This window comes from Pseudopodoces humilis, chromosome 14 (genome assembly GCF_049639895.1).
Source record: "Pseudopodoces humilis isolate 2021_Gansu_Grassland_sample_001 chromosome 14, ASM4963989v1, whole genome shotgun sequence".
In the NCBI taxonomy this organism is placed as follows: domain Eukaryota; kingdom Metazoa; phylum Chordata; class Aves; order Passeriformes; family Paridae; genus Pseudopodoces; species Pseudopodoces humilis.
Genome location: NC_142213.1, coordinates 18,830,610 through 18,843,721, shown reverse-complemented (window position 1 = coordinate 18,843,721; position 13,112 = coordinate 18,830,610). Strand labels below are relative to the sequence as shown.

The 13,112-nt window shown below is 45.3% G+C and overlaps 1 protein-coding gene across 1 annotated transcript; it reads right to left on the bottom strand.

Moving 5' to 3' along the window:
- Positions 1-732: 732 nt before the first annotated feature.
- RRAD (RRAD, Ras related glycolysis inhibitor and calcium channel regulator) lies at positions 733-5,136 on the bottom strand. Its single transcript, XM_005533903.3, has 5 exons — positions 4,807-5,136; positions 4,035-4,371; positions 3,837-3,910; positions 3,116-3,320; positions 733-1,596 (listed from the first exon to the last, which is right to left on the bottom strand). Exons 2-5 carry the CDS (start codon positions 4,366-4,368, stop codon positions 1,319-1,321), a joined length of 891 nt encoding a protein of 296 aa, XP_005533960.2. The 5' UTR covers positions 4,369-4,371; positions 4,807-5,136; the 3' UTR covers positions 733-1,318.
- Between the last annotated feature and the right edge of the window lie 7,976 nt (positions 5,137-13,112).

Here is a 13,112-nt window from a genome sequence, read left to right as displayed (position 1 = left end):
CTTTGAGAACAGACTTTATGGATTATTTTTAAGAGAATGTTTCCTATGAAGAAGAATTTATAAAGAAAATGCTGTCCCAGTTCCTGCACTGCAATATTTGGTTTTAACTTCATTGATAGCAGATAGGGGAAAATCAATTATTACACACTAAATTGCCACAAAAACAGCACTGAAGGCCACTGTACACAACTGAATCCTACAACTCCTTCAAACACCCTTGCCAGCCTGAACTTCTTGAAAGCACTGGAAGCTATCTACAGGAGTGGGAGTAGGTTGGACAATTATACTGCTGCCAGGAAGGAAAAAACCAACCTCCTGCATTTGCTTATTGGCTGTAACACAAGACCTTCAAGCCAGAAGAGGACTTCAAACATTACAGGGCTCAATTTATCAATATAAACACAACACATCAATCTCACTAAAGGCTGTATATAAAGCCTTGCTCCTGCCAGAGCTGATGAGAGCCAGGTTGAGGATGAACAATAATATGAAGGGTCAGAGGCTCCCTTGCCAAGAAGAGCTGTTGAAGCAGAGTGTTCATAAAAGCAGGGTTTACTTTTTAAAGAAACTCTCTATCAAAGAAAAGGACAGAGGATTTTCCCAATTCACCTTGTTCCAGAACTTTATCACATGTAAATCTTCAGTCTGTGTATAACATTTTGTGCGGTGGAAAAAGGTCAGTATAGAAATACTGCTCTCTCATTCTTTATCCACACTATGAGAAAAGCACAGTTTATTATAACAGGAAATAATATTTTATTATAAAATCTGCATGTAAACAAGTAACCAATTAATTGAATAACAGTTAATGGAAGTGCAAATTAATTTCATAAAATGATATCTGTTCTGTATTTAAATATATATATAATTTGTTTTCTCCCATTCTACTGTGGTTCTACTCCCCCCTCCCCACATTTGAGTTTAAAAAGATTTATCACTGCTTGCTTTATACTAAAAAGAGCGTACGAGCCTGCGTACAAGTTTAAGTTTTGCTCTGCAAACGAGACAAGTCTATGGTGATAATTATCCTTTCTTATCTTTGCATCTCTGGTATCCACAAGACAAGAAGATAAAGAACATATGTACACAGTGGGCATGTCAAGCCTCATATTTCAAGTTAGTTCATTTACTTGCACACACTGAAACTTAAACCATTTATCAATGGAGCGCTGTAGTGTAACTTCCAGACTTGCTTGAGCACCTTAAGGCATGAACGAGAGTCTCAGTGGAGAAGTCCTGGCTGTTCCCAGCACGAGGATCCTCGGCACACTTGTGAGGAGCCAGGGGCTTGTTCATCACCCGCCCCTGCTGAAAGCTCCTATAGCACAGACAAGTCATGGCAAGACTTTGATTTTGCTTTGAAAGCCATCTTCTTGTTGTTCTTTGCCACAATTCTGCCAAGGAATCTCTTGGCCTTTTTGCTGATGCTCTCCCTCCTCTTGGTGTTGGCCATCCTGCGGGCGTTGTCCTCCTTGCTGTCCTTGCGCAGCCGGATCTGCCGTACAATGCCCTCGAACAGATCCTTCACATTGTGGTGCAGAGCAGCTGAGGTCTCGATGAACTTGCAGTCAAACACCACAGCACAGGCCCTGCCCTCTGCACAGAGAGACAAAAAGGAAGATGAGTGGAGATGGACGTTTTCTCTTCACATATTGTCAGAAAAACACAACAAAAACTGGCCCTAAGTAAGGGAAGAGCCCTCAGTGCCATGAAAGAGCTTTACTGCAAAATAGGAAAACCCAAATTTGCTCTCATGGTTTTGCTCCCTTACTCTTCTTGGTTTTGTTGTGTGCTATGGTCAGAAATCTCATTTGATCAATGGAACTGAATAGATGGCAGCAGTGGTCCTTCAGCCAGGCTGCCCCTGATCTGTTTGAGAGCTGAAGCTGGTTTAGGAGAGGCTCTTGGAAACATGTTTGCAGTTTGATAAGGAGCACTTTGAGTGCCCTGGTTTTGCATTTAACTGACTTTTGGTAAAGACCCACTACAGTGAGATAAAAAAAGAAATGGAGTTTATTCTGGGAGCTGTTGAGCAATTCTGCACCTCTGCCTTGCTGTAACAAGTGAGTTTTCCACACCAATAGAAGTGGAGCTGATACAGGCCACAAGGTCAAGTCATTGAACACACATCAGTAGAGGTCACAATGTTGTGTACCACTGAATCTGACCAGGGCTGAATTTGAAATACAAGATGTTCATTGTTCTGGACATAAGCACTTAACCCTGGAACATATCTGCAGCACAAATTTCCACAGTCAGCTGAAGTAAATAATGGCAGAGTTGTAAACCTGAGGAAAGTACAGATGCCAGAACTAGGACAGCTCAACCATGCCCTGCTCCAGCCTGAAAAAGTAATCTCCTGATAAACTCCAGTAATTCGCTGTGCAGGAATTTAACACTCGGAGCATGGGAAGCCAGATAGGGAGAGATGGTTCATCATCAAGGCACCAATGTTTCAGAATATTCTTTCCAGTGCAAGGCAAAAAAAAACACCCCAAAACAAAACAAAATCCAGCCAAAGAAAAAGCCTCAGACAGTGTTTAAATAAGCAGAATTGATACTGTGGTGTTGGCACTGGTTCCTGTGCTCTAGGCACCCAAATTCCAGCTGGAATTGGCTGAGAGGATTCTCACTGATCACAGCTGAGAAGATACACAAGAAGACTTTTGAATTGTGTGAGCCTGGTCCCACCAGCTCAGCTCAAATGTGGAGTCACCTCCAGCAGAAAGGGCTGCACAGGCTCTGTGACATGCCACTGTGTCCCTAAAGAGCACAGCTCAGACTGTCACATCCCAAGCCTGGCAAGAGCTGCTGCACATGTACCACACAATTAAAGCCTGGTTTTATTAGTCCTGCTCTAAAACTGCAGCTCTAATGCATCTTGCTCTCACACTGCAGCTCAGAGCTCTGCACAGCCACACATTTCCCCCACAGCCATCCCCAGTGTTTTCTGTGGTACCAAGCCCTTCAGCACAAACCAGCTGGCTCCACTACCCCAGTGAGTCTCAAATCACGCATTTTTCTTCATCAAACCCAGGCCATTCCCACTGGCTCTGATCCTGCACAGCCTTTGCTACTACTTTAGTCAGCACTTGTGAAATTCAGTGGCTCTTACCATCAACTGAGACCTCCCGGGACCTGACCAGGTCACTTTTATTTCCCACAAGGATAATAGGGATGTCCTCTGTCTGCCTTGCTCTTCTCAGCTGGATTCTTAGCTCAGAAGCCTTTTCAAAACTAACTTTGTCTGTCACTGAGTATACAATAATATAGGCATCTCCCATCTTCATGCAGTGGTTCTGGAGCCATTGGCTGTCATCCTGAAACAACAGACAAGAAATAGATTTATTGTGCTGAAAAATCTATTCAACACTGAGTGATGATTTATTACCCTAAGCACCTTCAAGATTTTTTTTTCTTAGCTTTATTATTAAAAAAGTCAGTAAAAAAAAGTAAGCCAATCTCCCCAAAATTTCAAAGATTTTGTTATTTAAAATACCAAACAAAAGAAATTACTCTTGTTTCCAGAAATAATATCAGGATTGATAATCTCAATTTTTACAGTAATTCCCTGAGCTGTTCATGACAGATACTGATTATTCAAAGCATTAAGAGAATGCTCAGCTCTATTCAGGGTTTTAAACTGCCTGCCTAGCTACAAGAAATTAATTGCAGAGAGAAAAAAGGCAGTATGAGCTCTAATTTTTTAATGTCACTTATCTGATTGAGCAAATAGGTATAGTTGTTCCATTTCTACTTTTTGATTTTTTAAATTTTTTTTAATAGAACTACAGACCAAGCCATAAAGCAAAAGCATAAGAAAGAGCTGTAGGTACCTGCTCCCATATATCAAACACCACGAGAGACGCTTCTTCTCCATCAACTATAATTGATCTGTCGTATGTATTTCCTATAGAAAATTGAAATAAATAAATAAATGAATAAAATTCAGCAGAAGAAGTTATTGTGCTCCGTCCCTGCCGGTGGCCCGGGAGGGGATGGCAGGGAAGGCTCCGAGCCCGCTGTGCCCTCACCGGCCTCCTCGGCGTCCGCGCACTCCTCCACGCCGCCGAAGATGCGCGCCAGGCTGGTCTTGCCCACGCCGTGCTCGCCCAGCAGGATCACCTTGTAGAGGCCGCCGTCCGAGTCGCTGCCCGAGGAGATGACGGAGTCGGAGGAGTCGGAGGCCCAGCTCTGGCGGTGCTGCCCGCCGGGGCTGTACGAGGTGCAGCGCACCAAGCCCGACAGCTCTCCGGGCGGCAGCGGCCGCAGGTCGCGCTCGTCCACGGGCATGCTGCGGCGGTGCAGGTGCTGCTGGGCCGCGAACGGCGTGCTGCCCCTCCGCTTGTCCCCGCGGTTCAGAGTCATGGGCTGCGGGCAGGGCACGGCTGTCAGCCCGGGCTGCGGGCACGGCGGGGCCCTCGGCACCCGCTGTCCCGCACTGCCCCGCAGAGCCACAGCCCCACACAGCTCCGCACAGCCCCACACAGCTCCGCACAGCCACAGACACAGCTCCGCACAGCCCTACACAGCTCCGCACAGCCCTACACAGCTCCGCACAGCCACAGACACAGCTCCGCACAGCTCCACACAGCCCCGCACAGACACAGCCACAGCCACAGCTCCGCACAGCCACAGCCACAGCCCCGCACAGCCACAGCCACAGCCCCGCACAGCCACAGCCACAGCCCCGCACAGACAGACACAGCCCCGCACAGCCCCACACAGCCCCGCACAGACACAGACACAGCCCCGCACAGTCCCAGCCCCGCACAGCCCCAACCCCAGCCCCGCAGCCGCGCTTACCTCGGGGCGCTGTGCGGAGCGAGAGCGCGTGAGGGATCGCTGAGGGAGCCCTGAGGGAGCTCTGAGGGCGCGGTGAGTGAGCGCTGAGGGGAGCGCTGAGGGGAAGCGCTGAGGGGAAGCGCTGAGGGGAAGCGCTGAGGGGAAGCGCTGAGGGGAAGCGCTGAGGGGAAGCGCTGAGGGGAAGCGCTGAGGGGAAGCGCTGAGGGGAAGCGCTGAGGGAAGCGCTGAGGGGAAGCGCTGAGGGGAAGCGCTGAGGGGATCGCTGAGGGGATCGCTGAGGGGATCGCTGAGGGGAAGCGCTGAGGGGATTCCCCGGTGGCCGCCGCGGGAGCTCCCGAGCGCTGCTGCCGCCACCGCTCCCCGCTCCGCTCTTTATGTCCCGGCGGAGGCGCGGGGCCCTCCCCGCCGTGACGCTCTCCGGGCGCTCCGCCAGCGCATCCTCGGCAGCGCCGCCGCCCCCGCGGGCTCCGCAGCGCTGGGCGGGGGCGGCGGCCCGGCGCGGGGAGCCGGGGGAGAGGCGGGAGCCCCCGGGGGCGGGGGGAGGCACGATCCGCTCCGCTCTCAGAGCGGGGGTTCCGCCCGTCGGGGCTGCTCTGCAAACTGGGGTTGCCTCCCGCTGCCCCCGGTGCAACACCCGCAGCATTCGCCGTGTGTGCCTCTCGTGTCCCCTCCCGGCCCGTGTGAGAGCGCATGGGGAGCTTCCCTCGGCCCTGTCGCGGCGCTGGAGCTGGGGCGAGCTCCTGGCGTGTGCGGGAGTGTCAGGGACAATCTCTGCGCTCTCTGCATCCCCCGTGCATGCCCCGTGCATCCCCCGTGCATCCCCCGTGCTGGCTCTGCCCAGCGCCCCGGGAGCAGCGCCCGTGCCGGGATCACTCTCTCTCACTGCCGTGCCACTGCCCCACGTGCGGGGCGAGCGGTTTGAGAGGCTCAAAAGGCTTTGAAAGGTCAAATTCTCCTCTCGCTTTCACCTGAGCAGCAAAGCGAGACAGTGCAAGCCGTATCTCACGAGTGGCACAGTCATGTGCATGTGATCGGGCCAAGAAAGCACTCAGCAGATAACTCTGCTTGTCTCCTGCATGGCTCACCCAGCGCCCTGAATACAGTTTGTGTTTACTTAGCAACCGAAACAGGTCCCACGTTGTGCGGCCAAAATAGCCCTGGCCCCTGCTCCCGAAAGATTACAGCCCCAGAAGAATGGGAAAATCCCTGGGACTCTGGACAGGGATGGCTGCCATCAAATCCCTGTCAATTTTCGGGTTTCCCAATCAGCAGCAGAAACAAGGTTAAAGAAGGCAAGAGGTGATGGAAACGAAGTTCGAGATGTAGGGAAGAAAATAAGGGAAAGAAAACTCTGTAGGATTGGGCTAAGTGGGTGAATATTCTGTTACTTTCAGGAGCCAATTTTAACTCTCCAGTCCACGCTTTTGGGCTGGTTTTGGCCGCTTCACGCTGATAAACTGCAATTGGGAGTGTTAATGTGGTAGTTAAAGATCACCAAGCGCTCGCAGCGAGTTGTCCCTGCTTGTTTCACAAAACAGCAACCAAAATAGCCTTGTCAGTTTAAATAGTCAGAGTTTGGGGGTAAAACATGCATGCTTCAGCTAACTGAACTGAGTTAGGAAGCTCTGGCTAGCATTTGGAACCATATGTTAAATAAATTATGGTTTGCATTGGAACTACACTGTGGTTGCTTTAGGTGGATAAACTGGAATCTGCCAAACTGCCTTGATCATTCTGAATTTATAAATCAGATCATATATATACATTATAATTGATCATTCTGAATTTATAGACAATTAATTATGTAAATACACTTCTAGATATGGTTGGTCTTCAGCTGACTTCCTTAAAATTTGGGTTTTTTCTGCCTAACATTGTCACCTGAAACTATTCTCAGGGAGATTTTCTGTCTTTTGCACCAGACTTTGTTGCATGCCTTTACTGTGTGTCAGGATCACACTTTAGAAGTTGACATATAAAATGGGGGTATTTTTAATTCTTTTCTGTGTGGAAAAAAAGAGAAATCTGAGAAGCAACAGAACCAAAGAGACAGCGCCACTTCTGTGCCACCAAGAGCACTCTTGGACTGGAAACACACTAAAAATGGGGATTTCATTGACACCACTCAAAGAAGCTGTATTTTATTCCAAGTCTTTTGCTGATGAGAATTATGGATATTTTAATGATGTAAATGTTAGATAGACCCTGTGCTAGCCAACAACTCTCAGGAAAGGTATATGTCAAAGTGATGAATAAAAACTTTGAGAGAACAGTGTTTCAGCAGGAAAAGGGACCAAAAATAAAATTCTACCCAGTGGAAATCATACAGAACATTCCATGACAAACACGGGGGTATTTTCCCAGCACCCAGGTCCAAGTAATGAATTTAGAGTTACAGAATAGCACCATGGTCACAGGATCCTGCTCAGGATCTGGCACTGGGTTCTTTGAGTGTCTTTTACTGGAAGGTGAGGTGGCCTTGGCTTGTGCTGGTTCCTGGAGGGATGAGCAGCACGGTGCCAGGGCTGTTCCTGCTCCCCTCTGCCCTGGGGAACACAGGGGGCATGAGCTGAGTCACCTCCTGGGATCTTAATAGGTCCAGCTATTTTGTGAAGCTGGAAGGAATTAGCTGATAATTCAGGTTAATGACTTAAGAAACATAACATATCTCTTCACATCACATGTAGTTCTGCTTGCTGGTAATTATTGCTGTGTTTTTCCTGTTTGCTGGTAATTATTGTAATTACTGTATTTTCATGTATACATTACTGTGGCACCCACTGATTTCAGTGGGGTGCATATGAGTCCTTCAAATGGTGATCTTTCTTTTCTTTGAAGGACTTTAGGATCATCTTCTCACCTGCTCTCCATTTCCACTTCTGTGTGATCATGCCTCTAACAGATACATGAACTGTAATTTATTTCTATTTAAAAGATATTTTCATGCCTTGCTTTTCTCCCCTTATTTTCTATTGTTCTAGCTTCTACTTCTCTCTAAAAAAAAAGGATTACAATTTTTTTTCAGTTTAATTTCATCTTTGCATGATTTTAATTTTCCTCATTTCATATACTTTCCACTTATAGTGCCTTTCCTTGCATTTCACTGTTGTAGTATACCCAGTTTCTTCTTTTTCTCTTATCTCTTTCCTGTTTTATTCTTTCTCTGTTTCTTTCCCCTCTCACTTTTCCTCAAGCTTTTGAGAAGTGCTGGTGTTCGTTTCTAGTGCACTCTCTCAGCCCAAGTACATTTCATCAGCTGGAAAATATAAAACATGCAGTTTGATCCTGTTTTTCCAGTTATGTATTCCTGGGGAAATAAAGCTAAAGGAATTCCTTTATTCTGTATTAGGGGCAGAGGGCATTTCATGGTCTAAATGACAAGCACAGACTGCAGGGGGTGCAGTAAACTAAGTTAACTAAACTAAACTAAACTAAACTAAACTAAACTAAACTAAACTAAACCAAGCATGTAAAACCTAACACCTAATGCCCTCCCCTTTGAATTTACAGCTTGAAAAGGAAAAATTTTGGGGTTGCATGAACTTTATGTGTTTGATCCTCATGAGTATTTGTTCAAGGTCAAATGCCATACTATAAATAGTGTTTATATTTTTTACATCAAATTAATATTATTACCAAATTCCAGTTTGTGGGGTTGCTGCTGTCTTACACCAGAACTGTTTCACCACTGATTGGGAAAAATAGGACTATTTTGATATTTTGACCAGTCCAAAGGCTGAATTAGCCATTAGTCAGCATTGTTCTTAGTGTGGCTCTACACTGAAGTTGTGGGTTTCTCTCCTCCTTACTTTTCAACTCATCTGCAGTGCTCAAGTCTAATTAATCAGCCATTATGTGGGTGAAGTTATTTCTATACAAATGGTAGAGATACCCACAAAGGTCTGTTCTTGCCAAGGAATATGAAGCATTACTCCTGCAGGAGCATGAGCCTGGCTACCTTCCAAACACCTGGACTGAGAAAGAAATAGCAGCATTTATTATTACTTTTATTACAGAACTGACACACTCGGGCCACTGGGAGAAGAGACAGAGGCAGCAGCATGAAATATGTTGGGGTTTTAACCTAAGCAAGAGAGATAGAGGTACAGGGAAATGAAAACATATTTGTCCTGGATATAGTGAAAATATGGTATCAATTTTCCCTCAGCATCACCCTTAAAATCACAGATCACTGTGAGCTGAGGAGCCCTGGGCTAACTGGTCCAGTTTGTATCAGACCTTTTTACATGAGGCATATTTATATTCCATTGTCCTGCAGGTGATGTATGGGGTAAAAGCAAGGGACTCTTTGAACTGTACAAGAAGCAGCAGAGGTGGAGCTTTCAGCTCCATGAACTCCTTTGTGGGAAGGTGATAAATGTCACATCCACACTGACCTTGCCTTTGGAGGTTGCTGAGGGAAGGCAGCACACCTCTTCAGCCAAGGGGCCAAGCTTTCCCTGATAATTACTCTTGGATTTAACGGCAGATAATATTTTTGATTGAGTGGTGGTAGCCATGAATCGAGGCTGAAAGAATAATGGGAGAAATATGAGCTTTGGAGTCAACAGAAATTGATACAGCTTAGAAAGCTCACACAGAGTGCCAAGGGGGAAATGCAAACAGAAACCAAACTAAAGCCATTGTTACAGCTACAAAAATAATAAACCTTTCATGGCTACTGTGCTTCCTCCCAGCTCTAGACCAGAAATTCTAAAGATCTCTACAAAAGAATGCAGAACTGTTTGCATTTTCAGGTAGAGAATGATAAAATAGGCACGTTTTAAGTTCATGGCTCATAATGTAAAGCTAAGGCCTGTCTTTCTTAAACTCTTGCAAAGGAGTGCAAAAAATAACCTGGGACAAGAATAACGGGAAATGTGGTTCATCTTTCAGCTGCTCTGGATTTCTCACTGCTTTGAGTAAGCTACAAAACTTCCAGTCCTAGAAAAGCCAATGACCAGCGGAACCAGGTGAATCATGGCTCTGAAAAAAAGGAGTTGCACAAGGGGCAGATCCAATTTCATTGTGCCCATGGAATTCCTCCTCTTCTTTACCACAGGCTGTTAGTAAACTACTAATATATGTTGGGGGATACTTTGGGAAAGCATTCTGTCTAAGTTTAACACTAAATTCCTGCTTAATTTCAGTTTTTCAGTGGCGAGTTTCCTTCTCGCCAGGGCGGTAACTGCTCGTGTACCGCGGCTACGGGAGGCAGGCTTTGGGTGCTCGGATCCTCCTCGGGCTCTCAGCACGTACTGGATGTGGTCAGCTGTTTGCCCCTATTACATTTCAAGTTCAGAGTAAAAGCAGAACATGACCTAAGATATTGCCATAATTGTTTTCTTTAATCACCACTAATTCCTCTATTTCAGAATTAAACCTGTCGCAGCCGATGTGTGTGACATACATCATCCCTCCTTGACTGGAACGCTAAATATCCCCTTACAATTCCTGCAGGATGTATTCTCCTTGGTGGGGATTTCACAGCCCCTTCACGAGAAATATTTGGAATTCAGAGACCATGAAAAGGTTTCTGAATTTACTGACAGTTGGTTTAGGGAGTGGGCAAAGTAAGTGGCTGTGTGTCTTACTAAGCATTACGTAGTGCTAAGGAAGCAAACTGAGAAGGGAAGATTTATTTTTTACCAGCAATAGCCCTTGGCAAGAGGAGTGAATCTATTTACAATAACAAATTAAAGAAGCCATCCTGGGTCAGACACAACTTACAGCCAGTTTCCAGCAGCTGTCTGTAGCAGATATCTAAAGAAGAATGGACAGTAAGAACATGATAAACACAATTAAAACTCCACACACGCAGCCACCAGAGGCTCTTGATGTAGGATTTTTCTGCCTATTTTTCAAACTGGTTTTTAACACACCTTGATTTTCAACACCCTGTACCACCCCCATTTACTGTATGGTGAAGCAGAAAATAAGATTTCCCTCATGTCTCCTTCACACATGCAGTGGTTTTACAGCTCTCTGCAGGAGTTTTCTCTTGTGGCTTTGGAACCTGGAGTTCCTCAGTCCATGTATAAACATGAATCCCTGCTTGCCCTTCTCTATCTTAACTAATACATCTTTTTAGACATTAGGGGACAAAAAGTACAGATTAGAAGCATGGATTATTCAACATGTTCCTGTAGACTTTCACTGTGGATGCTGAGGCTCTCTGCTTTCTTTCTTAATCCCAAGAATTTTTATCATCTGTTTATGCTGTCAGCTGAGCACTGAGTAACATTTCTGCAGACCTACTTCTATTTTATTGAGGACATTAGCATTTGATAGGCAGGAAATTGTGTAGAAAACAGCCTAAAGCCACCCTTGCTAACCCACAGAACTCATTTCTCCATACACCTGTGGGACAGAGTCTTCAAAAGTTGCCTGTTAGCAGCTCTGAAAATCTGATAGAGTTGTCATAATGTAGATATTCATGGAAATGTATTTCATGGAAATGCAGATATTTCCATGAAAATGAGAGGTGAAGAAGAAAAAGTCTCCCTGGATTGAAAAGCCATAGTGGGAGCAGCCCTGTGACCCTCAGAGGAAACACCCAAGAGGCTTCCAGAGCCACGTGGATGCACTGCTGAGGGAAGGACACAGCACAGAAACAGCTTCAAGTGCTTATGGCAATATAAAGGGAAACTTCTGCTGTGCTGCCCTCTTCTGTGTACCAGGTAAGAAAAAAAGGACAAGGAATGTTTAATGTAGCTTTTTTGTACACAGGTGCCTTCAGTTCTGTGTCCAAATGTGCATTTCCAAGGCTGAGAATCACTGCACATTACGTGAGGCTCCTGGTGGGGACCAGTGGGGACAGAATCAAACAGAGCTGCTGCTTTAGGTGCCAAAGCTTGTTCTTGCCTCCCTTGTGGAGAAACTCCATTTTCCTTACATTTCAATAAATGAAACCTTGAAGCAGGGACAAAAACTCACAGTCACAGGGGAGACAAGAATTTGAATTGGAAAAGCTTTGTACTTCTTTATAAGCCAGTGCAGAATTTATGGTGTCTTTTCCTGTGGTGAGTGGAATCACCCATGCAAAGTGTGTGGGAATTTGGATGTGAGAGATGTTATCATTTCTTCCAGGAGAAACTCAGAATTTGTCCTGTTGGAATGTACAGAGTTTGGCAAATTCCATATTTGCATCATAGCAGTAAAAGGAATCTCTGCTTCTTTTGAATGTCACATTTCCTGCTTTGCCTCTGCTGCTATACAAGACTTTCTGGTAAAAACCTTCAAAATTCTAATTGTAGAGTTATACTAGAATGAATATAATTATCCTTTATTTTTTTTTCCATTTTAAATTATCAATTTTTTTCTTGATTCTATTCTTGAGAAATTATGTCATTATTATAACCATAATATGCTTCATTATCCACCACTCTCTCTCCAAAAATATAAAATGGTCAGCATTTAGGCTCATAATTAAATACAGAGAACAAGTACGAGCCTAGACTGAGATAAGAGAATGGTATGAAGTGTGTTCCTTATATAAGGGGGTTTATAGGCAATAGACTTGAAAAATGTTATCTTGTGAAAGCAAATGACAATCTTAATTTGAAAGCCAGCCCTAACTAGATAAATCTGAATCAAAACTCCAGTGCTAAAATCTGTCAGTCCTAAAGACAAAAACTGCAAAATCCTGATGTGTATCAAGGACATCCTACACCCAAAGCAGTTACAGTGAAGCAGGTAAGAAATAACTTTATTTCCCTGTTCATCTTCCCAGAGGTAAATCCCCACTTTGAGGGAATAGCAGAATGCTGGAGTCTTCAGTGAGGATTTCACCTCTGGGCACCCTGAGCTGCTGATCAGGCTGGGACAGTGACAGGGAGTTATTGCTCAGCTCTCAATCTCTGCATGTCTCATGCATGAGGAGTTTCCAGTCAGAGGTTTTTTTGATGGGCTCATTACAGTGTAAACCTTTGGGCTTTAGGCCCTTCATTTCCCAAGTCATCAAAGCTACTTATTTTCAGTGAAAGACTCGGTGATCATCCCATTCCCTGGTGCTAATGGAATTCAGCACGCTGGTTGCTTTCCATGGCATTTTTCCATGTCACAGTTTTGGGAATGAGATCAGAATCAAGCCTTAGCATTCTTTTCCCTCCTCTACACTTACTCACAGCAGCAATTAATGTGAACCAAGCAAATGTTTCCTTGGCATCAGACTCTCACATTAAAAACATCGAGCATGTGTGTCAGTCACTGCCTGCTCATATACCTGGGCTGTGGGGTGAAATGTACTTTATTCAACAAGTAATGTCATAAAAGAATATGAAATACACAGCAAATTGCTTTGCTGC